This window comes from Dermochelys coriacea, chromosome 1, assembly GCF_009764565.3.
Source record: "Dermochelys coriacea isolate rDerCor1 chromosome 1, rDerCor1.pri.v4, whole genome shotgun sequence".
NCBI classification, from domain to species: Eukaryota; Metazoa; Chordata; order Testudines; family Dermochelyidae; genus Dermochelys; species Dermochelys coriacea.
In genome coordinates this window covers 350,088,386-350,114,150 of record NC_050068.2, presented here as the reverse complement: position 1 = coordinate 350,114,150, position 25,765 = coordinate 350,088,386, and the positions used below count along the sequence as shown (strand labels likewise).

General features: G+C 46.2%; 1 protein-coding gene and 1 long non-coding RNA gene across 7 annotated transcripts in view; one reads left to right on the top strand and one right to left on the bottom strand.

Annotated features, from left to right (window-relative positions):
- LOC119842127 overlaps nucleotides 1–23,873 on the top strand; it is a 30,060-nt gene extending 6,187 nt beyond the window's left edge. For 2 of the 6 annotated variants that reach the window (XM_043499660.1, XM_043499680.1), the window contains exons 4-11: nucleotides 4,052–4,203; nucleotides 5,342–5,434; nucleotides 7,484–7,621; nucleotides 8,913–9,073; nucleotides 13,002–13,117; nucleotides 17,547–17,636; nucleotides 20,384–20,504; nucleotides 22,790–23,873. In XM_043499660.1, the coding sequence (XP_043355595.1) occupies nucleotides 4,052–4,203; nucleotides 5,342–5,434; nucleotides 7,484–7,621; nucleotides 8,913–9,073; nucleotides 13,002–13,117; nucleotides 17,547–17,636; nucleotides 20,384–20,504; nucleotides 22,790–23,041 (1,123 nt within the window). In that variant the 3' untranslated portion in view covers nucleotides 23,042–23,873. The remainder of the gene's footprint in view (nucleotides 1–4,051; nucleotides 4,204–5,341; nucleotides 5,435–7,483; nucleotides 7,622–8,912; nucleotides 9,074–13,001; nucleotides 13,118–17,546; nucleotides 17,637–20,383; nucleotides 20,505–22,789) is intronic. The other 4 variants (XM_043499692.1, XM_043499685.1, XM_043499670.1 and 1 more) reach the window with 3 other exon arrangements.
- LOC122457011 lies at nucleotides 1,006–19,409 on the bottom strand. Its single transcript, XR_006276267.1, has 3 exons — nucleotides 19,400–19,409; nucleotides 4,633–4,636; nucleotides 1,006–1,191 (listed from the first exon to the last, which is right to left on the bottom strand). It is a non-coding gene; the product is annotated as an uncharacterized LOC122457011 (long non-coding RNA).
- Nucleotides 23,874–25,765: the final 1,892 nt, after the last annotated feature.

The window sequence follows — 25,765 nt, the reverse complement described above, 5'->3', positions numbered from 1 at the left end:
TTGCCCAGCCTGACAGTTTACCTTTCAGTATGACCATTGTAGTCTTCCCTTTAACCAGTTTCTTATCCACCTTCCAGTTTTCATATTCATCCCCATCTTCTCCAATTTAACTAATAATTTCCCATGTGGAACTCTATCAAATGCCTTACTGAAATCCAGATAGATTAGTTCTACTGCATTTCCTTTGTCAAAAAAATCAGTTTTTTTTTTCTCAAAGAAGGAGATCGTGTTGGTCTGGCATGATCTACCTTTTGTAAACCCATGTTATAGTCTATCCCAATTACCATTTACCTTTATGTCCTTAACTGCTTTCTGTTTCAAAATTTGTTCCAAGACCTTGCATACGGTTGAGGTCAAACTAAGAGGCCTGTAATTTCCTGGATCACTTTTTTCCCTTTTCTTCAAAATAGATACTATGTTAGCAATTCTCCAGTCATGACCCATGAGTTTACAGATTCATTAAAAATCCTTGCTATTGGGCTCCCATTTTCGTGTGCCAGTTCCTTTAATATTTTTGGATGGAGATTATCCAGGCTTCCCGATTTAGTCCCATTAAGCTGTTTGAGTTTGTCTTCCACCCTGGATATGGTCATTTCTACTTCCATATCCTCGTTCCCATTAACTACCGCCATTGCCCCTAAACTCTTCTTTAGCCTCATTAAAAACTGAGGAAAAGTATTTGTTTAGGTGTTGGGCCATGCCTAGATTATCTTTAATCTCCACCCCATCCTCAGTGCTTGGCGATCCTACTTCTTCTTTCCTTTAATTACTGCATCGGCTGTACGCAGACCTAACTTAGGTGGACATAATTTCCTTTAAAAGGTCCAACTCTGCTTAGCTTTTAGCAGTTATCACTCTATCTCTACACTTTCCTTGCTGATCCTTCCCATCTTCCATTCCTTGCAGGCTTTCTGCTTTTTCTTTGTCGCCTCTTTGTGATGCTTAGTCTGCAACCCTTCCCTATGAATTTTTTCCCCTTTTTTGGGATGCAGGCCGAGTTTCTGCAACTTTGACTTAAAGTAATTCCAGGCCTCCTCCACATTCAGATCCTTGAGTTCTTCAGTCCAGTCCACTTTCCTAGCTAATTCCCTTAATATTTTAAAGTTTGCACTTTTGAAATCAGGGACCCTACATGCAAATTTGTTTTTGTTTATCCTTTCATTCAGTTTAAACTGAATTAACTCATGATCGCTCAAACCATGTCCTCACTACTCACCAATTCTAAATCAGAAATGGCATCACCTCTTGTTGGTTCAATGACTGTTTGATGAAGACATCTGCCAGCTATCACAACCCGGAAAATCTGGGTCTTGCTATTACTAGTAGCACTTGTCCTTCAATCTATATCTGGGACATTAGTCTGCCATAATCATACAATTTCCAATTGTATTTATTTCATTAAAAATATTAACAAGATGTCAATCCATATCCAGATTGGATCCTGGGGTCTTTAGCATAGCCCAAGCACTATCCTAGGTAGCCTCTGGTAGCTTTCTTTCCCAAAGTGATTTTGACCCAAATGGACTCTGTGTTATCCATTCCATCACTTCTAATTTCTTTACAGTCTACCTCATCATTAACATACAATGCTGCTCCACCACTTTTAGCCTTATTTCTGTCTTTCCTGAACAGCACATAGCCTTCAATACCTGTACTCCAGTCATGGTTACTATTCCACCATGTTTCTGACATCCCTATAATATCTGGCTTCACTTCCTGCACCAGTAGTTCTAGTTCCTCCATTTTGTTACCCACTCTATAAATGTTCATTCACTTTTTACAGTTTAACTCACAATTAGGGTAAATTTGTAGGCCCAGTTAGCACAACAGCTCTCATCTGGGGAGCTGTGAGAACTGAGCCATAAACTCAGCATTTATCAAGGGGCTGAGTGGGGATCAGCTGGAGATACTGCAAGGACTTCACCATAAGGTTTATGAGATTTTGCATGGCAAATTAGCATTCAGTCTGTATCCCTGCTGTACATGAGAATTCCTTCGTGTTAGGATCGGATGGAAGCATTGGAGCACCAAATACAGAGAACTTCTCTTTGAAGGAACATCAGATGTTAGTGTTCCAAATTACCAGGACGTGGCCAACCGTCTTAGAATTTTTTACACAGCCACAAAATGCAGACAGCTGATTTTTTTCCCCCTCTGGTTCAAATATCTTCTTAATCTGCGCAACTAGATCACAGGTTTACTGAATGGGTTGCAGATATCATCACAAATAATTTAGGTTTGGCTTTTAACCCTAGGGGAGGGAAACTTCATCTGCATCCTTATTGAGGTTACAGGGACAAACCATCCCGATGTGTAGAAAGAATAGTAAATATGGCAGGCGACCAGCTTGGCTTAACAGTGAAATCCTTGCTGATCTTAAACACAAAAAAGAAGCTTACATGAAGTGGAAGATTGGACAAATGACCATGGAAGAGTATAAAAATATTGCTCGGGCATGCAGGAGTGAAATCAGGAAGGCCAAATCACACCTGGAGGTGCAGCTAGCAAGAGATGTTAAGAGTAACAAGAAGGATTTCTTCAGGTATGTTAGCAACAAGAAGAAAGTGAAGAAAAGTATGGGCCCCTTACTGAATGAGGGAGGCAACCTAGTGAGAGAGGATATGGAAAAAGCTAATGTACTCAATGCTTTTTTTGCCTCTGTCTTCACGAACAAGGTCAGCTCCCAGACTGCTGCACTGGGCAGCACAGCATGGGGAGGAGGTGACCAGCACTTTGTGAAGAAAGAAGTGGTTTGGGACTCTTTAGAAAAGCTGGACGAGAACAAGTCCGTGGGGCCAGATGTGCTGCATCCGAGAGTGCTAACGGAGTTGGCGGATGTGATTGCAGAGCCATTGGCCATTATCTTTCTTGTCTTTAGCAAAGCTTTTGACATAGTCTCCCACAGTATTCTTGCCAGTAAGTTAAAGAAGTATGGGCTGGATGAATGGATGATAAGGTGGGTAGAAAGCTGGCTAGATTGTCGGGCTCAACGGGTAGTGATCAATGGCTCCATGTCTAGTTGGCAGCCGGTATCAAGTGGAGTGCCCTGAGGGTCGGTCTTGGGGCCGGTTTTGTTCAATATCTTCATTAATGATCTAGAGGATGGTGTGGATTGCACCCTCAGCAAGTTTGCAGATGACACTAAACTGGGAGGAGAGGTAGATACACTGGAGGGTAGGGATAGGATACAAAGGGCCCTAGACAAATTAGAGGATTGGGCGAAAAGAAATCTGATGAGTTTCAACAAGGACAAGTGCAGAGTCCTGCACTTAGGATGGAAGAATCCCATGCACCGCTACAAACTAGGGACCGAATGCCTAGGCAGCAGTTCTGCAGGGGTTACAGTGGACAAGAAGCTGGATATGAATCAACAGTGTGCTGTTGTTGCCAAGAAGGCCAATGGCATTTTGGGATGTATAAGTAGGGACATTGCCAGCAGATCAAGGGATGTGATTGTTCCCCTCTATTCCACATTGGTGAGGCCTCATCTGGAGTACTGTGTCCAGTTTTGGGTCCCACACTACAAGAAGGATGTGGAAAAATTGGAAAGCGTCCAGCAGAGGGCAACAGAAATGATTAGGGAACTGGAAGACATGACTTATGAGGAGAGGCTGAGGGAACTGGGATTGTTTAGTCTGCGGAAGAGAAGAGTGATGGGGGGATTTGATAGCTGCTTTCAACTACCTGAAGGGGGGTTCCAAAGAGGATGGATCTAGACTGTTCTCAGTGGTGGCAGATGACAGAACAAGGAGTAATGGTCTCAAGTTGCAGTGGGGGAGGTTTAGGTTGGATATTAGGAAAAACGTTTTCACTAGGAAGGTGGTGAAACACTGGAATGCGTTACCTAGGGAGATTGTGGAATCTCCTTCCTTAGAAGTTTTTAAGGTCAGGCTTGACAAAGCCCTGGCTGGTATGATTTAGTTGGGGATTGGCCCTGCTTTGAGCAGGGGGTTGCACTAGATGACCTCCTGAGGTCCCTTCCAACCCTGATATTCTATGATTCTATGTATGTGGCCCTTTATTTTCCTAATTAGATCTTTAATCTCTACAGTTCATGGATGAATATTGCTTTCACCCACTCGCAAGTGTCCAGAGCCTCTGCTGAGGGGGAGAGTCATCTTCAGGCACCACGGAAAAAGGTGGCAAGCAGGAGAGTGGATCAGAAGAACCCTCCGTTTGAAGACTTTAAGGGAACTTTGATAGGTGATGTCCCCAGAACTCTGCTGAAGATGAGATTGTAGGGTACCTTTCAGGTCCTCTTTGAGACTGTAACAGATCACTTTATCTGATAGATGTGAAGGCAGGTTTGTCATTATTGGGTTGTATTCTGACTGGCCTGGAGAACAGATCTCATGTTCTGTAGTCACTTGGAGTTGTCTTCCAGTCCAGCATCTTCCTGACAGGGGAAGCTGAAGAACTGGATGGGGCTCTTAATCTGCACTGGAGCTGGAGTACGCTCCCGTCTCAAGCCCTGTGTATGTATTCAGGCTGCTAGCCTTCCACATTGCTGCAGCAGTAATTCTATTTGTAGCATACTAGTCCATCGCGGCTGGCTCAGGTCTGTCTGCCAGAATTAGAAGTTACATCTACAGCTCCAGTGTAGACATACCTGTGAGACCATCAGTCCTGCACCTTGCTTGCCCACAGAGGGTGCAGCAGAGTCAAGTATGGTAGTCCTGTCAACCCTGGCCTGTAGGGCTGAGCTTGCTGCAGCTCCTCTCTCTCCTTAACCCTTACCCCAGCCCCACTGCTCGAAGCCTTTGTTAAAGGATCTCATCTTTTTATGAAGCCAATTTCTTTAAAAATATACAAATCTTATATCAGTGAATTCTACCAGCTCCCCACCGATCCGATGGGCTGGCACAGAGCACATCTGAGTAACTGGCACTTACAGATGACTTCTGTATCAGACACAAATATAACCCTCTACTACCTTCAATGCACTGTTATATGGTTGTGCTCTTCTCAGCCTTGTGCATATTCTACCTTCCCAAACTGCCACAAGATTAGCACAGTTCAACCTGAGTGGTGGGTTTGCTTGGTCTGAGTAGATTCTCAGCAGTAGAGGATGTTCTAGCTCAGGAGTAGAGGGATGCATTGGTAGAGCAGTGTGGGGATGCAAGCGTAGAAGACCAGAAGGGCTGTGGGCCAGGACTGAGGGATGTCAGAATGGCTGTGTGCGTGGGGAGCCCAGGACTGGAATAACTTCTTGATTTGGAAAAAAGTGATCCTGTTCTATTCAGGACTCTTTATTGTGGCCATCTCTGGGGCATATGAGTGACTGTGGCTTGGCTCAGTAGACGGTTTGCTTCTTGTACCTGTTTTCCTTAATTTCTCTTAGATCAAGACCCCAAAGATGCTAAATCTCATCAACATTCCGTGAAGAATCAGAGAGCCTTTGTTTATGAGCTCAGCTCAACAGAACATGCTCAAGGTAAATAAAAACATCAAGAAAACAAGACAAAAACATAGATACCAACCTAGGCCCCTCACAATCGAAGGGATGATTCTGCCTGAAGTCCTTCTACAAGAACCGGAACCGTGGTTTGCATTCTTTACTCTATTGTGTGTAAAAAATATTCCAGCTCTGCTTTTCTCTGTGTGGTTCCCAAACTTTAACAACCTATGAACCGTTTTCACTAAAATGTCAAGTCTCGCAAACCCCCTCCTAAAAATGAATATTTCCAGGGATTTTCTCCTTTATCTGAGTATAAATTATAAAAGCGGTGATCTTGGAAACAAAAAATTTGTTTTTATGACATGCTTATTACACACTATTTATTATTAATTATTATTTATCATTACAGTATTTTTATTACATTTTGAAAATGGCAACACTATTCCAAGATCTCACTTTCATAGTTTGTATCACTTTGAATAAGCCTGTTATAAGACAAGGGTCCTATGTTTCACCAAGGAGTATCAGATGTGAAACAGTATGAAGGTATTTAAGAAGCCAACTCAGAGTTTCTTCTACATAAGCATTCAGGTCTTGAGCAGCCCAGGCAAACAATGCACATTACAACAAAGCTTAAACTTGTTTTTCATAATAATTTTAAAAACAATACTAGCTGCCTATTTAATTTTAAAAACAGCAAAAAATATCCACCTCCCTTTCCATTTCTTATAAGGAGTCTTGAAGTTTATATCTCCTCAGTGTTTTAGATATGGTTGCTTTGATCTGCTTAGCTCTTGGAAGTCCAGAAGCTCCGGGCTGCTGGCCCCATGCTGCCCAAGGTCCCTAGGGACAGCTCTGTCCGCCATTAGGGAAATTTTTCCTGAGAACTCCCTGTAACATTTTACGAACCCCAGTTTGGGAACCACTGCTCTATAGGATCTCTCAGTTAGCTGGATCCTGTTGAAGAAACATATTAAAATTAGAGATTAACCAAACCTCTAAACTCCAGTTGCTCCATTTCTGTCATTGGAAACCACGCTGGAGCAAGAGGAGCGCATTTAGAGCAGAGTAAGCATGTTGTTCCACAAGCAGCTATCCTGCTCTGAAATGTAGCCAGCATTTGTAAGGTATAAACAAAGCCGTGGAGGGAAAGAGCACTTCCGCTTTGTCTGAAAATCCAGTGGACTCAGGAATTTTCCATGGACAGAGACAAGCTAGCAGTGACCGCCCTGCCGGAGTGTAAAAATCGTATAGAAGTTGAGATTGGGGCAGAATGGCAGCTACAGTGAACTAGCCACTTGGTATCCTAGCTACTTCTTAGTTTCCAAATGACTGTGTACTGACCCTTTCTCAGGCCTTGTGCATGGCTACCGTCCAATTGCATCAGAGAACAGAAGCCAAATTTGAAATAGAGAACCAGGTCATGTTATGTATGTGAGCAGGGGACTTTTTCTGGGTGAGATGAGTGGAAAGGGAGATGCATCAATGAATGAATTGGCACAGAAGAGGGGGAAGGTGGGTGGCTTAATTCATGAATGTTGTCAATGCCCTTTGCCAGAACGCACTGGAGAAAGGTACGTCTGTCCTGTCTCTGTCCCCCTGAGCATCACTTCAGTCCCAGAGAGATGCAAAGATGAGTTAGAGGCAACTCAGAGTACAGAGAAATTGATGATGGGGCTGGAGGGTTTGATATGTGAGGAAGAGCTGTGAGAACTAGACGTGTCCAACTAGCCCAGGCAATGCCCAAGGGGAAACACACTTCTAAAAGTATCTGAAAGTTGAACGACTTCTAGAGAGGGAGAAGAATTGCCTACGGTGGTACCTGGCACTAGAGTGAGGAGTGAACAACTGCAGTCTAATATTGTCTGACTAACAGTAAAAGATGATTGGTTTAGAGTGTGATACCACCCCATCTGGGGAGTGTGTCCTGGCTTGGTAGAGGGTGAACTAGAAGATCCTTGGTAGAGCTTGTACTAAACTCTGTCCACTGTCTCCTTTCTTATCAATTCAGTCTTCTGTCTGTGCCCTGAATGCCTCTTCATTGCCTCTTTCACAAAAAGAGAACCTGTACTGTTTACTTTCCAGTAGGAGATCCACCACCATTGGCTAAGCTGGCCATAGCACCAGCTGAAAAAAGAGAGGAATGTGACAACTCAGAGGCTCGGTCTGAGATCAAAAGTCCGAGGTGGATGCAGCCCCTTACCAAGAGCACACAAAGTGAAGGTAACTTGGCCCAGGCCAGGCACAGTCACTGAGAGGGAGAAGGCTGTATGTTGCTGCTGTCTGTATCCGTTTGTAATTTGTATATGAGTGGGGCTGGCAGCCAGGATTCCTTGGTTCTGTTCATGACTCAGCTGCCAACTCCCTGTTAGAGCTAGGGCAGGTCACTTCACCTCTCTTCCTCGTTTGCCTGATCTGTGAAATGGGGCTGATTATACTAGCTCAGCTTTATAAGTGCCAAATATTATTAGATCATAGGTTCTTCAGGGCAGGGATTGTGTGTTTGGACCGTGCCTAGCACGTTGGAGGCAGTACCTGAATGCAAAGGGTGTGTTGTTGCTCTGAGTTGGAAGACACAGTGACATGCTCCAAAGATGCATTAAGTGCATGGTCCATGCAGGAAGATGTGTTCTCTGCCCCAAGCTGCTTGCAGACCAAACAAGTCAGCTGTGAGAGGTTTTAGGCAACTGGAGGATTTTTTGATACCACTAGCATAGTCAGCAGGTCTTTCCATGACTACATGGTCCAGGCCAGGATTTCGGGAGATGAGAAGGACACTTGGCAGCACAAACTGTGTCTGTCAGTCAGTCTGGAAACTATAGAGTCAGGGAAAACCACAGGGACTGTCTGTGTCCTGCTGCCTCAATGAAGAGTCCCATTTGTATTGATCGCAGCCTAGTTCTGTTTCTTCTCTCTGGCAAGGAACACTACACAAAGTGAGTCTTGTTAGAAGAAGTGAGTGCTAAGGAGGGATGTGAGTGAATAGTTTGATATTGCTTTGGGTACTGGGATGGGGAGTTCACGTGCCAAGGCAGGAAAAGCAAAGGGGCAGGGGTAGGAAGAAACCTGCTATCACGAGCTAAGGGAGAGCAGCTTTGCCTCTGGTGAGGGAGGCCTGTGTTGCCGGAGGTGCATGATTTAGCTAGCGACATCGTGAGCTGTATGCAGCAGGTGGACAGTGTGACTTCAGCATGATGCAACCAGCCAGTTGGGATGTGGTTTCAGGCAGTCTGTGTTCATCTGATAGACTGTGGTGATGCTAAAGGAAATGTGTGGTGATCATCATGGTGCTGGTGGAATGGGAGGCTGGCTAAGCTCCCAGCTGCTGTGAAATCTGATTCCTGACTGATTCCTGAAGCCAGCTGTTGCTTATGGGGGAGCTACTGACTTGTTTGCATTTCTTTTTCCAAAGAAAAAGAGGAAAAAAACAAATAAACCTGCAAGCCCCGCTGCCCTCGAGCCCAGACTTCATCTAACATTCCTCTTTGTTTTCTTTGTTGGGATATTTGTCTAGAATCCTCTCCAAACCAGACCCAGCCACCCTGCTTCCCAGATGGCAGAGGGAACAAGAACAGCTTTGGGCTTGAGAAGAGGAACCCTCCCACTCCACTGGGAGGAACAGGAAGGAAGTGGGCTGGGGGCTCTGAAGTGGAGCGTGAAGAGGAACTGAAAGAGGTAACGGACCATCTGTGCCCACTTGCGTGGAGGCTGCCCAAAGCCTTCTGTAGCTTCATGTGGCAGTTCCCAATTCAGAACAGCATAGGACTGTGAGAGACCTATTTCAATATATATGTTTCGGAGGCGACCTCCCTGTGCTGCACTGTGCCTAGCAACTACAGCATGCAGCATTTGCGGCCGTCTTGCTGTCAGACTCTGGCCAGGACTACCTAGCTACATACATGCATTCATAATGTAGTGCACAAGTTAACTGTAGCGATTTATAGACTTGGCCTGTGCTAGCATAATTGATTCTGAAATGGTACCTTAAAACATATCAGTATCCCTCTGTGGGGCCTGGATCCGCGGAGCCAACTAGACTGGAGAACTGTGTTGTGTAGAGCTCAATGGTTCTCACACTGGTCTCTGGTCTCCTGTTACAGCAGCTAAACATCTCTGAGGCTTCAAGTGGCATTGTAGCCCAGTTGGTGAACACTTAACTCATCCAAAAAGCCTCTGGAGACTCTCAACTCTGCATCCTGTACAGCTGCTTCATGGCCTCTGCAAGCTGTCTGGGGGCATTCTCTAGGAACCTCTTCTTTTTTACTTAGCCTTTGATCAGCTACATCTGTTCTGCTCTTGTGTTTCAATCCCTGTAATGGAAGCAGTTGGCTGCTGGAGTGACAAGTGTGATAGAAAGCAGAGTGTGTTTGGTGTAAACTCAGCTGTGATCAAATTGGCACATGATGCCAAAAGTGGCCATGACAGTAAATGTCAGTAGGAGAGACCCCAACTGCAGAGGTGAGAGCAGTGGCAGCCTCAGGCTGTGTTTGGAGAGCCAGAGTGCTTCGTTTACAAGTCAATAGATGATTTTTTATTTTCTCCCCAATAGCTAATGCTGCAAACACCTACCTAAACACTGAAAATCTTCTGCTCTTTGTATCCTCACTGGTAACTGAGCAAGCAGCTAGGAGGTGGGCTGGGATCTATCTCCTTCCTGATCTTGGTTTTGGATAAGGTGAATTGATGGAGCTCTTTAAATCTTTCGCAGTCTGGCATTTTTTCCAGGTGATAGTGAAGAGTGAAGTGCTGATTATTATTTCATAGTTTTCTTATTTATTATTTATGGTAATGGCCAAAAGCTCAGATCAGGGTCAGGCAGTTGCTGTGCCAAGAGCTTTCAATTGAAGATACTTTTCTGAGTGTGACTATCCTTGGATGCCTTCAACCAGCCCTTGAATTGTCCTATCCCCACTCGGGCTCAGCTCTAACCCTGATATGAAAGTGCCTCCCCATAAAAAAATGTGGGAGCCTCTAGAGGGGGGCTGCTCATCCTTGTGTCATTTGTTCTGCAGACTCTTTCGGCACTTGATCAGCCCAAACTGGGATGTTCCTCTCAATCCAGGACCTCTGTTGTGCTAACAGAATGGAGATTAGAGGTTTGGCTTTCATTTCTGAAGGGGATTTTGAAGAGCTCTGTCTTCCGGAAATGTCTGCTTAGTTAATAAAATTCTCCTTAGGAAGAGGTTTAACCACTAGATTACCTTCTACTTGTGTCTGAGGTTGGACTGGAAACCCTGTCTGGTTCTCTGCTGTGCCTAAAAACTCCTTTTATCCAAAAGCTGGGTATGTCTCAGGATAACAGCACAGTTCTCTCCAAGTCACTTGACTTCTGAGAGCTCCAATACTTTGTGTCTCTGTGGCACTCTCTCAGCTGAGACGACTATGCCTAGAGGTCCTGGCCAACCTGTGATGGTGATTCGAGAGCTGCAAGAGCAGTGATGTATCTATGATCAAGGGGTTTTTCCCTCTACTCCCAAAAGTTATGCCTGAGCATATTCAAAGGTCTGCCCCAATGCAGTCTGTGGGCCCCATATTCAGGCCTCCATGAATCATAACTTGGCTCTGTTTGTACTTTACCAAGTCCCTTGCAAAGGAGAGATGAAGCAATACATTGGACCCAAACTTTTGTGCCCCACCCCTGACTTCTCATGCGCATGCACATGCTTCAAGGGAGCTTTGCTGCTTGGGCCTGTCTTTATTATAACGTTCATTCAGCATTTTGGTCAGTTGGTTTAAAAGAGAACAGAGCAGAAAAAAGCTGGGCTCTTGGAAATGAGGAACTAAGTGGCTTAGGTTGGCATTGTGAGCAGGTGCTATGCTGTGCCAGCTGTCCCAGCACAGCTCTGCCAAGGCACCTCAATCCTGGTTTGGATCTCATCTGTATACAAGTCATCTCCGGTAGAGCTCTTCAGTGCTTGGTTGCTATAGTGATGGACACAATGGCTAATCCTACAATAGGCAGGTACATTACCCAGGCCTATTCGTGGACAGTAAAATCTAGCATTGATAGCACACTCATTTTTTCTTTCACTCTCACATGGGGACCACATTTTCTACTGGTATAAGAATGTACAACTAACTATATGAAGCCAGAGCTGGACCTTCTTATGCTAAAGGTGAAGATGGCACCATGCCATCCTATATAGGGTCTCAGTTCCTAAATGACATAAGAATGGCCATACTGGGTCACACCAATGGTCCATCGAACCCTGTAACTTGTCTTCTGACAATGGCCGGGGCTAGATGCTTCAGAGGGAATGAACAGAACAGGGCATTTATCCAGTCCAGTCCCAGCATCTGGTGGTCAGAGGTTTAGGGGCTCCTAGAGCATGGGGTTGCATCCCTGACCATCTTGGCTAATAGCTATTCGACCTATTCTCCAGGAACTTACCTAATTCTTTTTTAACCCAATTATACTTCTGCCCTTCACAACATCCCCTGGCAATGAGTTCTACAGCTTGACTCTGTGTTGTGTGAAGAAATACTTCCTTAGATTTGTTTTAAACCTGCTGCCTCTTACTTTCATTGGGTGACCCCCTGGTTCATGTGCTATGTGAAGGGGTAAATAACGCTTCCTGGTTCACTTTCTCCACACCATTTGTGATCTGACAGACCTCTATCCTATCCCCCCGCTTAGTCATCTCTTTTCTCTGACAGAGTTAGAGGTTGTAAAGTACCAGCACTTCCTTGAGGCATGTGGTGATGTTGCTGCTGAGGATTGGTTTTTACAATCCTTCACTGTAGAGGACTGGGGTACAAAGCCTTTCGCTTGTTGTTACTGGTTCCCAGCCAATCCATCTTGGAAGTTGCTATCCTGACGGCTGTCACTTGGGTCTGAAGTGAGCTAGGGGATCTCAGTCCTGTTCCTAGTGAGCAGATGGGTGCCCCCATGTAAACTCCCATCATTGACCGTCACAGCAGAGCAGGTCAAGAACTGAACGAATGACTGATACTGGACATAAAGCATGGTATTCATGGTTAGGAGTGGTAATAATAGACCCCTGAACAAGGAGAGCTTCTAATGTTGCCAAGAGTGGCCAATTCCCTTTTGAGTTTAAGGCCAGAAGATGACCATTTGGTCATCTACTCTGACTTCCTGGCCATTCAGTTTCCCCCAGTTTCCCTTGTATTGAGCCCAGTGACTTGTATGGCTAAAGCTTATCTTCCACAAAGGCATCCAGTCTTGGTGTGAAGACCTCAAGTGATGGAGAATCCACCATTTCCCTTTGTAGTTTATTCCAGTGGTCATTTACCATCAGTACATTCAAGGAGGAGTTGCTTCCCCAGAATGATAGTTACTGGGGAGGATTTTACTCTTTCTACCCCCATCTCCTGAAGTCATGCCCTTGCATCTATACTTCCCTTTATAGGGGAGACTTCAGGTCTATTTTTTCTAATTCTACAAAGAACCATGTACAGCATGAGTGTGTTATTCAACAAGAACAAACTAATGAGCTTATCAGAAAAAAAAGGCATCCAAAAGCGCAGGAATGCAAAGAACATTTCTCTTCCAGAAATTGTGTTAGAAACAGTCCTTGGGTTTTGGATAGAGTAAAATAGTTTGATATGTTTTATGTATACTCTTATATCTTCTCTTTGACAGCTTGATTGGATTAACTATGGGTTCACTACGGAGCCAGTGTATAGAAAGCTTGATTGTCCCATGGAGGAAGGAGTTAAAGTGGGGACTATAACAGATGTTAGTTATAAAGATGATCAGTAAGTGAAATGCTTGTTTCCCTTCTTGCTCCTGGAAAAGGCCCCTCTAACTTGTTTCCCTTTCCTGTGGACTTGTTCTCCCATTCCCCTCTTCTCAGAGCATTTTTGATTCCTAAATACTGGGAGTTGGGCATCTAGTAGGAAGTTCTAGGCTGGGATGAATTTTGGTGACTGCAGCAACATCCCTTTGTATGCGATTTTCTTATATTCCGCCAAACTAATTAAGGTAGACTGGGTCATTGAGTCCGAGTGGGTAGTGAAACCAAGCCCCATTCCCTCTCAGGGAGAGAGGAGCGCAGTGTTGCTGGAGGCACCATCTTTCAGATGATGCATAACTTCTGTCCTGACCATATGTGGTGTCACACCCCTAGATGAGCTCCTATTCCTGGACACCCAAACCTTGGGTCCCACAGGCTTTTGGCTTGCAAGGGCTGGATGAAGTTTAGGTACTGTCTCTCTGGCTTTGAACCTCAAATCAGGCAGTACAGGTGCAGCCCTCATGTCTGACACCCCTTTTGGCAGTGGGGACCCCTGGGCCCTGAAACTACTGCTGCTCTCCCCAAACTCCTCAGTAGCAGCTACTTGCTCCCAGAGTTCCACAAAAGCTTTGGACCCTCTAGTTTGTGGTTTCCTTTTTGAGGGACTATGTGACAGTCTGAGGCTTGGTCTACAATACAGAGTTCGGTTGATGGAAAGCAGCTTACACCAACCAAACTCTGTAAGTGTCTACATTGTAACATTGCTCACACTGAAGTAAGTTGCCCACTAGACTGACCTAATAACTCCACCTCTGCAAGAGACATAGCACTTAGGTCAATGTAGTTAGGTCGATGCAGTGTGCATGTAGACATTGCGTTGCTTACATTGCCTGTCAGTGCCCCACGATGTGCCACGTAAGTTGGTGCAAGCGCTCCTGGTGAGGACGCAGACCACCAACAGAAGGAGTGCAATATGTGCTGATTTAATTACTGCAGTAGCTGGAGGCCGACCAAACTTAAATCGACTTAATTTTTTAGTGTAGGTGTGCCCTAAGCAAGTAACACGCAGACTCTGCCAAGGTGTTACTAAATACACACACTTTCATTTTATTAGAGAGAGCACAAGAGATACATAGATCTGTAAGAAACAACAAACACCTGCATGCAAAGACCTGCCTCAGTTTCCTCACCCTTCCAGAGAATCCTTTGGGTTTTAGTCAGTGTCTTCCAGGGAACCCCAGATTCTTCTGCACCCCCTCTCCTGCTGCCTAGTCTTCGGCTTCTGGGCTCTCTCTGCTCAAGCACTCACAGAAGCACTCTGGCTTATAAGAAGCAGTTTGGTCATGAGCCCCAGTGTGAGACCTTGGACCCCAGCTGTGGTAGATTCACCTCCATACACCCCTTTGTTTCAGAGGGGGTGGATCTGATAAATCATTAGCAAGTCAATAGCCCTTCCAATGAGCCTCAATTGCCCTGCTAGGGCAAGGTTATTCACCTGCTGATGGTCTGTGAAGTTTGTCCCATTCAGGGCAGAGACCCAGTCCCCCTTCTTGTAACACAAGGGGTACAATGCCGTGAACAACCCCCATAAGGGTGTAAATGTAAAATCCAACTGGAATTCATAAGTGCACACAGACAGATTCCCAGGCTGTTCCTGTTGCCTCTGGTTTCTAAAGCTGTAGAGCACTTCTTGCAGTAACAGGGGTATTAATCCTGGTGTTCCAGCCAAACCCCAATATGGGTTATATTTTTCCTACCTAAGAGTATGTCTACACTAGAAGAAAAGGAGTACTTGTGGCACCTTAGAGACTAAGTACTCCTTTTCTTTTTGCGAATACAGACTAACACGGCTGCTACTCTGAAACCTGTCTACACTAGGTTTCAGAGTAGCAGCCGTGTTAGTCTGTATTCGCAAAAAGAAAATAACAGAACGCCACTAGCCATCACCTTCAGCCCCCAACTAAAACCTCTCCAACGCATCATCAAGGATCTACAACCTATCCTGAAGGACGACCCATCACTCTCACAGATCTTCGGAGACAGGCCAGTCCTTGCTTACAGACAGCCCCCCAACCTGAAGCAAATACTCACCAGCAACCACACACCACACAACAGAACCACTAACCCAGGAACCTATCCTTGCAACAAAGCCCATTGCCAACTCTGTCCACATATCTATTCAGGGGATACCATCATAGGGCCTAATCACATCAGCCACACTATCAGAGGCTCGTTCACCTGCGCATCTACCAATGTGATATATGCCATCATGTGCCAGCAATGCCCCTCTGCCATGTACATTGGCCAAACCGGACAGTCTCTCCATAAAAGAATAAATGGACACAAATCAGACATCAAGAATTAAAACATTCAAAAAATAGTCGGAGACCACTTCCATCTCTCTGGTCACTCGATCACAGACCTAAGAGTGGCTATCCTTCAACAAAAAAGCTTCAAAAACAGACTCCAACAAGAGACTGCTGAATTGGAATTAATTTGCAAACTGGATACAATTAATTTAGGCTTGAATAGAGACTGGGAATGGATGAGTCATTACACAAAGTAAAACTATTTCCCCATGTTATTTCTCCCCCCCACCCCACCCCCCACTGTTCCTCAGATATTCTTGTTAACTGCTGGAAATAGCCTACCTTGTTTGTCACCATGAAAGGTTTTCCTCCTCCCCCCCCACCTCGCTGCTGGTGATGGCTTATCTTAAGTGATCACTCTCCTTACAGTGTGTATGATAAACCCATTGTTTCATGTTCTCTGTGTGTGTATATAAATCTCCCCTCTGTTTTTTCCACCAAATGCATCCGATGAAGTGAGCTGTAGCTCACGAAAGCTTATGCTCTAATAAATTTGTTAGTCTCTAAGGTGCCACAAGTACTCCTTTTCTGTCTACACTAGAAACGCAACAGTGGTACAGCTGCAGTTCTGTAGCATAGGCATTTACTACACTCCCTGCAGCGACTGGAGGGGGTTGTTCTGTCCCTGTAGTAGATCCACCTCTCCGAGAGGCAGTAGCTATGTCCATGGAAGAATTCTTCTGCTAACCTAGCAGTGTCTACAGGGGGGCATAGGTCGGCTTAATTGCATAGCAGGGGACATGATGTTTTTCACAGCCCTGAGCACTGTGGTTAAGCTGACGTAACTCTGTAGTGTAGATCAGCCCTCAAACTTCACCAGCACTTTCAACTGGAAAGTTTTTTTTTTTTCCGTTTCCTGCTCTAAACTCTTGCTGTGCTCTGTTAAACAGCTACCATGATCCACCCCAGAGAGGTGACCACAGCAATGTCTGAAAAAGGGGTGGCCAAAGTTTTGACCTCCAGGGCCTTCCAGTCTCATCCAATTGGCAATCATTTCTTCAGTTTGTATTTTTTAATTAAGGCCAGTATTGCCAAACTGTACATTCACCAGTGCTGACAAAGATGATTAAAAGTGTCGTTCTCCTCTGAAAATCGACTGTAAAAGTGGTAACATATTACCCAACAGGGCTGCTCCTTTTGTATATTCAGAGTTCTGTTTGCACATTCTTGTGGTGCTTTTTATTTTTACTAGATCTGCAGCACCAACATGCTGGGGAAGAGCATGCTGGAATCTTTTCCTTCTCAGGTGTCAGCAACAGAATGGTTTGCTAAGCTCCAGACAGTAACACCTGCGCAAGCAGCTAATGGAGTGGCACAGATATCAGTGAGAACATAATTCGGCCCGTAGAACTCTTGGTGGGGGGGCCCATGAGATGGAAAGAGCCCAGCTTGACTCTCTATTATCAGGGAACTTTGCAGAGCTGGTAGTTGCGGGGAGGATGCGGGGGCGGGAAACATCTTTACTAGCAAACTGAATACATTTGTTGAGTCAGTGAAGGACAGTACCGTGGAATTCCCCCCCACCCCCCGCACTTTTCAGATAATCACCATTTAAGTAGATGTTTGTTAAAGCTTTTCAGAAAAACCTTTTGGACAAAAAATTCTGTGCACAGGGCCTTGCTAGAGCACTTCTCTGTTGTGCCATTAGAGGGCACACTCCCCTCCATTAATAGCATGGTCTGTGGACATCTTTGTGGTGCCGGCTGCATATAGCTTCCTCCCCCACCCGTCCCCCTTCCCCCCCGTCCATCCAGAGTTAGTGTGCAACGTTATTTGTTGATAATGGTGGCTCTGGAGCATCTGGGATGCCCGTTCTGATGGCTTTCACAGTGTGAAAGGTAGCCAGCTGCACACTGTGAGTGTTCACTGTTCAGAGTAGCAGCCGTGTTAGTCTGTATTTGCAAAAAGAAAAGGAGTACTTGTGGCACCTTAGAGACTAACAAATTTATTTGAACATAGGCTTTCATCCGATGAAGTAAGCTGTAGCTCACGAAAGCTTATGCTCAAATAAATTTGTTAGTCTCTAAGGTGCCACAAGTACTCTTCTTTTAGTGTTCACTGTGTCGCTTTTGGCTCTTTCAGCTGCATGTACTGCTTTGACTATGGAAACAGACATTATTACCAGCCTAAGAAAGATCATGAGAGAGCCTACATGATGAAACTGGCAGAAAGGTAACCAGCACTCGCTGTCCTGTGGGAAGTCCCTGCCTGCAGCTGTCTCAAATTATTTATTTATTTTCCCTTCTAAAATGAATGGATCGTTGACTAGTGGCCCTGCAAATTGCACTTCTTTGGTACAGTGAAGGCAGTAGCAGTGCAAGGGTGTCTTCTTCCCCAGCCCCTTCCCACTGACCTCAAATCTGTCCTAGAAAGGTAGGAAATGTATGTAAGAGACGGGAAGTCATTGTCCTGCTCTGCTCGGCACTGTCGAGGCCTCAGCTGGAGTTCCGTGTCCCAAGTCTGGGTACCGCCCTTTAGGAAGGACATGGACAAGTTGGAGAGAGTTCAGAGGAGAGCAACAAAAATGATCAAAGGTTTAGAAAACCTGACCTGTGAGGAAAGGTTCAAAAACTGGGCATGTTTAGTCTTGAGACAAGACGACTGAGGCGGGATCTGATCAGTTGTTCTCCAAGTCCACTATTGGCAGGACAAGCAGTACTGGGCTTAAGCTGCAGCAAGGGAGATTTAGGTTCAATATTAGGAAATCTTTCTAACTCTAAGGGCAGTTAAGCTCCGAAATAAGGTTCCTAGTGCATTTGTGGAATCCCCGTCACTGGAGGCTTTTAGGAACAGGTTAGACAAACAGCTGTCAGGGAAGGTCTAGGTGTACTTGGTCCTGCCACAGTGCGGGGGGCTGGGCTTGATGACTTCTCAAGGTCCCTTCCAGCCCCACATTTCTATGATTCTGTGAAAGATCACTGCTAGGATTCTGGGTGCAATAACCCTAATGATATCTAGCCCTATACAGTACATCTGTAACCAGCTTCTCCCTGAGGCAACCTAACATGAGGCCAGTGATTTCCAGGATGTCTTTTGTAATGGGGACTCCAACTTAGACCGCTGTATCACACTGGCGCGCCACTGAGCTCCCAGCAGATGGTAGCAACTCTGAGTCACTAGTTATCAGGAGATGAAAGTCTTCATAACCCATTATCCTGAGCTGGCCGGCCTCCAGAGCCTCCTATTGTTCCTGATGGAGAGGAACGAATCATTCTGAGCCAGCGAGGATGCATCTCTTTCTCAGTCAAATTGCTGAATGACAGAGTCAGGCATCCTGCTCTGTCCGTTACTGTCACAGGAAAATTATTGAACAGAATGTTTGAACAAGGAAGGCTGGTGAAAGTATTGCACAATGCAGCGGAGAGATTTTTACCACCACCACAAATAACAATCTCTTCTACCATTGCTGTAATACGAGAAGGCTATCTATGAGCTGTTGCAATATACCGTTCTTTTTATAAATGAGCAGTTCTCAATGGTAAGGGCTAGTTAAGATTTGGATTTTCCCTATAAGCTACTGGAATCGTTCATCCTCTCTGATGGTGCCTGTCGGTAGCACTCCACATTGCCATGTGAGAGACTTATTTAGATCTGAATGCTGGCTTCTCGCTTCTTGGATGAGCAGGGCAGCGTGCTATGGAGGAATTGTGCTCAGCCCAAGGGGAAGAACATTTTGCATTGCTCGTGAACAACCCGTCCAGCCAGCTAATACAGGGTAATATTGAAAGACTAAAATAATCTAGCTGCTTTTAGCTGAAAGGTCAGAGGCTGAGATGGGTTTTGTGTATGTGAAGGGGAGTGTGGCTAGAGGAGGGGACTGGGAATCAGGACTCCGTGTTCTGTTCCAGCTTCTGCCGTTGCCTTGCTTTGGGCCCTTGGGCAGCTTAATCAAATGCAGGATGGGGATGGGGGAAGGGGTTCTTCAAGCTCCTGACAACAAGTTTGACTCTTGTATACCTAAAGTTAGACACCTAAATAAGCATCCTGATGACAGAGGGGCCAAGTACCCACAAGACTCATTGGGTGATGAGTGCTCAGCATCTCTGAAAATCAGGCCACTTATTTAAGTGCCTTAATATGGAGCTCAACACGTACATTTGAAAACGTTGGCCCCCAGTGTGGGTAGTCAGCAGTGTGCCCTTGTTGCCAAGAAGGCCAATGGCATTTTGGGTTGTATAAGTAGGGGCATAGCTAGCAGATCGAGGGACGTGATCGTTCCCCTCTATTCGACACTGGTGAGGCCTCATCTGGAGTACTGTGTCCAGTTTTGGGCCCCACACTACAGGAAGGATGTGGATAAATTGGAAAGAGTACAACGAAGGGCAACGAAAATGATTAGGGGTCTAGAGCACATGACTTATGAGGAGAGGCTGAGGGAGCTGGGATTGTTTAGTCTGGAGAAGAGAAGAATGAGGGGGGATTTGATAGCTGCTTTCAACTACCTGAAAGGGGGTTTCAAAGAGGATGGCTCTAGACTGTTCTCAATGGTAGCAGATGACAGAACGAGGAGTAATGGTCTCAAGTTGCAATGGGGGAGGTTTAGATTGGATATTAGGAAAAACTTTTTCACTAAGAGGGTGGTGAAACACTGGAATGCGTTACCTAGGGAGGTGGTAGAATCTCCTTCCTTAGAGGTTTTTAAGGTCAGGCTTGACAAAGCCCTAGCTGGGATGATTTAACTGGGACTTGGTCCTGCTTTGAGCAGGGGGTTGGACTAGATGACCTTCTGGGGTCCCTTCCAACCCTGATATTCTATGATTCTATGATTCTATGATTCTAGGTGGGGCTTGGGGGTCATTTTACTCTTACAATAGTTCTGTGTTGATGTAACACCCAGGGCAGAGCTAGCACGATTCATTCCCAAAGAGCCTGGTCTTTCCTGTCAGCGTAAGAACCTTTATTTCCTCTCCATTTGGCAGCTCTGAGAAGGTGATTCAGCAAAACCTGAGGGAATTCTTTGGCCTGCTGAGGATCTTGATGAATGTGGTCCTTATTTTCCTTATTGAGCTGGTCCGCTTTTTCGGCAAATCAGTGTTCCAGGTGAGCAGGCCCTTCCCAGAGCTCCACTGGCCTCCCTGCTCCTAGAAAGGCACCTCTGGTAGCACCCTTGGTGGATCAGATTGTAATGGTGGGGTTCCATCATCCTCACTTTGCAGGGTACGACCATGACACTGATTTAACCTTACTTTCCTTTGTTAAATCTAGAGGCCGAAATTGCTCTAAACATGCCTAACTAATTAAGTAATTTACTACATCCAAACAGTAACAAAACATTTACAAGCATCTGAGCAAGATACTCACAAATGGGCTAAACCCAGGGGTGCGTAGACCGGATAGGTCAGCTCCAGCATGGTCAGGCAGGTATTTGCAATGAACCCTTTAAGAGTTTACTTTTCAATACGCTTTAACAAACAAGTGATGTCATTGCTGAGTATCAGCTCTTAGCTAAGGCCAGATGAAAGATTTTCTTTTATATCCAATGATTTACTGCACCTGGTACCCAATCAACTGCGTTTTATGTCTATTACTTTAGCCCAAACCTTAAATAAGAGAACACTGGTATTTCCAATGGTCACTGTAAGTTTAATACACAAGTTCTTCTTTCTCATGACCTCATCCTTTTTTGGTCACATGCCTTTGGCCTATCCCAACTCGATTTAAAACCATGGTCTGCCCAGACAATGTGGGACTGTATTGGTAGAGTTGGGCACAACTTCAGTCCTCTGAAGGAAACAGGATATTCCCTAGAACTTCCCTAGGAGACTAGAACTGATGCTACAGGGGGTGGCTTTAGGTTTGTGGGTGGATGAAGAGGAGAAATGGAAAACTCCTCAAAAATGAAAATCCTGACTCTGCTTTATCAACATGGCTTCTTTTAAGTAATTGTCAAACTCTAACCAAAACACGCTCTTCTGTGCTGTTTGGGTATGCAGGAGAGGGTGGATTCTGTGTGAGTGAAGCATCGTGGCTGGTGGACCCTCTACCATCTCAGTGGGGAGAGGTTTTCCTTGAGCTGACCCTCTTGCAGTAGGTCTTCTATGGGGGTGTATGTATCCCATTTTCTCCTTCTATAAGTGCTGGTTCCTTTGTAACCTAAGCCCTAGCCTAAATAGTGAAGTCAACAACTCCCAGCGCAGGGGGCGGGGTAAATGGGGTCCAGAGATATGTTGGCCTTCAGGGAGCACAACTTACTTTCCTATATAGAAAAGAGGATAACCCCTGTAGAGCCCGTGGATTTTGAGGCCAGTGGCCTTTGCTGCATAGCCTCAGGAACGTTCTCAAAGTCTGAGGCACTTCTGGAACTCCTCTTCCTTTTGAGAGAAGGGTGTGTTCTAGGAATTGGAGGGCTCAGGGACTTCCAACATTTGGCTAATTTTACCTGCATGGTTAGTTTTGGGAACCAAAGAAATTGATTCATAAAAGAACTGTCCAGTCTAAGACAAGCAAACATGCCCTGCGTGGAAACTCTCCCTACTTTCCAGAAAAGGAGTTAAAGGAAGATGAGTATCTTGATCCCCCACGTCGTCTAGACAGAGAAATGCAGATTATGAAGAATCTTACATTCAAAACACAAACATGAAAAATTCTCAAACAAAACCCTGCTATAAATCCGTCACTTCCCCAAATCCCAAAAGGTGTGTCTGCTCAGGCAGCAAAGCGGCTCTGGAGGTTGGAGGCCCAGCTGTTTTGGAGACAAATGAGCCAAAGCTAGCTTAGGAAAAGGGTTGGAAATTTCTCACAGTCAGTGATGGAAAAATGTTTACAGCCCTAAGAATAAAACTCCCGATTCCCTTCCAGTACTTCAGTCAGATTCTACCCTGGGATGAGATGTCATGTAGAGTTTCAAGAGGATCTGCTCCTTTGGATTAAGGGGTTGAAAACCAGGCTTGTAATGGGAAGCTAGTTTTCATCTTAACCCCTAGAGCGGTTACCAATGCTCTGTAATACCTGGGGAAGTTTCAGCTTTGCTGTGACTTTGGATTTTTCTGTAGTACACAGAGGCTGTTGTTTTCTGTGGTGGGGAGAAATGGAGATTTCTCAACTGTTTTTTCTAACCTCAATCTCTTGGCCTCTTCTATCCGCTTTCCCTCTTCTCAGCATGGAGAACTTCCCTCCAGCCTGAGCTTATATCTGGATACCATCAACCTCAATGGTTGATCTGTTAACAGGGTCCTTGCTAGTGGACTGTCCTGCACGAATTATTCATATACTCAGCAGTTCCATTACACCTGGCTGGATACAGTACATACTGCTCGTTGGTGAATATATTCAGCTATATAAACAACTCTGTAAACAACTAACCAAAATCCATCTTCTCCCTCCAGGTCTTGGTGGTGGGCCTGCTGACAACCGTAGGAGATCACGTTATTAAGCCCTTCTTGGTTGGCGTGTTTAACAGCCTCCTGCAGCCCCTGCTGCTATTCCTATTGAATGTCCTTTGCAGTATCCGGAACCTGACTTACCCTCTCATCGATATCCTGAAAGGCATTTGTTTGCAGCTGGCTGTGGTGCTTCAAGCCTTCAGATTAGTAGAAGTCAACATACAGTCAGAGACACCATTAGCTCAGAAGGTTTAGGCAGGAGACCAAAATCACTTTGACAGGCAGTGAGACAAGCTTCACTCTGGATGTCTTTCCAGGTACACTGTCCCGCTGGCAGCTTGCCAGCAGCCTGAGCTAACACACAGCAGAGTGGAGCAGAATGCAGCCCTCTTCATCATGACAATATGGATGTGGCCTCCAGACACTCCCTGTCTGAGCACTCAGTGCTTCATCTTCAGCCAAGCAAGACCATGATTGCATGCTGGACCTGGAGCAGACCATGCAGTCTGCACTGGGTGTAGTCAAGCTGAAGATGACCATGTACTGACTACATTAGGCAAAGAACTGTGCTTGCACTCTGGGGACCCCTGCTCTAACCCCTCCCAAAGGGGTTTGTAATCAGCCATTCAAAATCCTGAAGCATGGGAAGCTCTGTGGATTGACAGTGGCACAGGGACCCAGATGGCAGAGTGAGGTGGGCAGAGATGGCTGCTCTGGAATTGGCCTCCTAGGGGAGGGTCGAAACCCGTCCTCAGATGGCTCTGTCAGAGCCATGTGGAGACCAGGGCAGGTGACCACCCAAACAGGAAAAACAAGTGTAGTTGGATGGTTCTGTCTAAGGCACTGGACGCAAAACACAGCCGGGCCTGTCTATAACTTGCTAGTGCCCAGTACGACCTCCCTGTAAAATAAAAACTCCACAACCTGGACACAGTGTCTCAAACAAGCTTTTATTCCTCCTCTCCCTGCTGTGAAGTCTCTGCCTTTCACTGGGAAGTGACATTGATACCACTGTTGAGACTGGATTGCCTCCTGCATGGCACCCCTGACAGTCGGAGCCAAGCTTTAGGAGTCGGGCTTATTCAGGGAGCCACCAAATCTCATCAGACCTGCTCTTGCCAGTGGTGAACCAGGGATGGCTTGCTGGCCAGAGACGCTGGCTGGAAGCAAGGATGGCTTCCTGCTCCTGGGAGAAGCTCTGTTACTTCCTTGCTCTGTTTGCAGGAGTGGGAGAGCGTAGCTCTGAGGAGAGGAGCTGTCAGCCCTTTCCCAGCCCTCTGCGGCCAGTGAGCCACCCTATAGTTTCTGTAGTGAGCTGGGGGGTGCTAACTAACGCATTCATCGCTCCTGTCATGGGTGCCCAGGCTCGGGACTCTGGCACCACTCTCGGGGAGGTCCCACAGGACCCTGGGCCATTGTGACACCCTCAGGGCGCGCTCTCACCAGGGCAAGCCCTCTTAGCTACTGCGCCTCCTGGGTCTGACCCTGGAGTGTTCAGCCCCCTGTCCATGCTCTCCACAGTGAGTCCAGCTGGCTGGGACACCTGGGGAAGCCTCATGCCCCCATGTACCCCAACTCCACAGTCGGCAGCGACTCAGCGTGTGACACAGGAGGGTTTATTAATCAGTTGGAACATAGCATAGAACAGAGTTTTGTTTGCACAGAAAACAGGAACCTGCAGCAAAGTCCATCTTGGGGGGGTGAGAGCCCTGGGCTCTGCCACTGAGTCCCAGACCCGGAGCCTGACTAGCTTCCAGCAGCCCACCCTCAGTCACGCCCCATTGCCCCTCCTCCATCCTTCGTCTCTTTCCCAGGCAAACAGGTAACCTGGGCTCTCTATCTGTTCTCTAACACCTCCGGCTGGCTCCTGCAGAGGATGGGCCTAGCAATCAGTTGCCAGGACACAGAGTGCTGGCCACTGTCTGTGCACCAGTAGCTATATGGTACTCACACCTGCCTGCTAGGGTCTCTGCAAGATCACACAACCTTGTTCCCGCCACCTAGATACTTGTGTATCATATGGGGGAAACTGAGGCACACACCATATTCATACAAAACGTTAAGAAAGTTCCCACTTTGTCACAACTCCTGTATCTGTTGTAGGGGTCAATGTCCATCCCGGAGGCTGTCACTTTGGATTGTCCAGGAATGCTGATACCCTATGGGGGAAACACACAAATTCTTTTTTTTTTACTTCTAGGGAGCTATTTGTGGGGATGAAATAGCAGGAGAGCTGGTTTTCTCATGCTCTTTCCACCAGCTAGGAACTGCACTACCAGAGGTTGTGTTATAGCCCTACACATGGTTCCTTGACCCTAAAAAAGCTTATGGGAAAATATAACCACCCATACAGCTATGCGCCCTTACCCAACCCCTGACTGAGCTGGAGCCCGGAAGAGCCACGACTAACATACTCCAAGATGCAAAGGGATTCAGTCAGCATCAAACTTCCGCAATCACCGTCTTCTCTGGCATTCTCAACCTGCGGCCCACGGGCCACTTGTGGCCCAATCACCACGGCGCTGCAGCCCACGTGACATCCTCAGGGCCGTAGAGGTAGTACTGGATGCGGCCCACTATAGTAAATAGGTTGAGAACCACAGCTCTGTAGCGACTCCCGCAGAGAGCCGGGGCTGTGCAGTGGCTGAGTTGCTAAGGCAGCTGTATTACTCCCTGGGACTAGCTAGAAGGGAGGTGCTCTGCAATCTTGAACCTCACTTCTGCCATGTGTCTCTCTCAGCTGGGGTCAGGCAATTCAAGACGGCAGCATCCTGAGGAGAAGTGGAGCTAAAGGAAGACTCCACACCTGTCCTGCCCAGGAGAAAGGCAAATTGCATGGAAAACCTTGCTCGAGACGGGAACCGCAGAATGAGCAAGGGAGCCCATGAAAACCCCCATGGCAAGAACTGCCAGGTGAACTCGATAACTTTAATCTTACCTCATGAAGCGCCGAATGAGAGCATGGGTGTCATGGCCCCA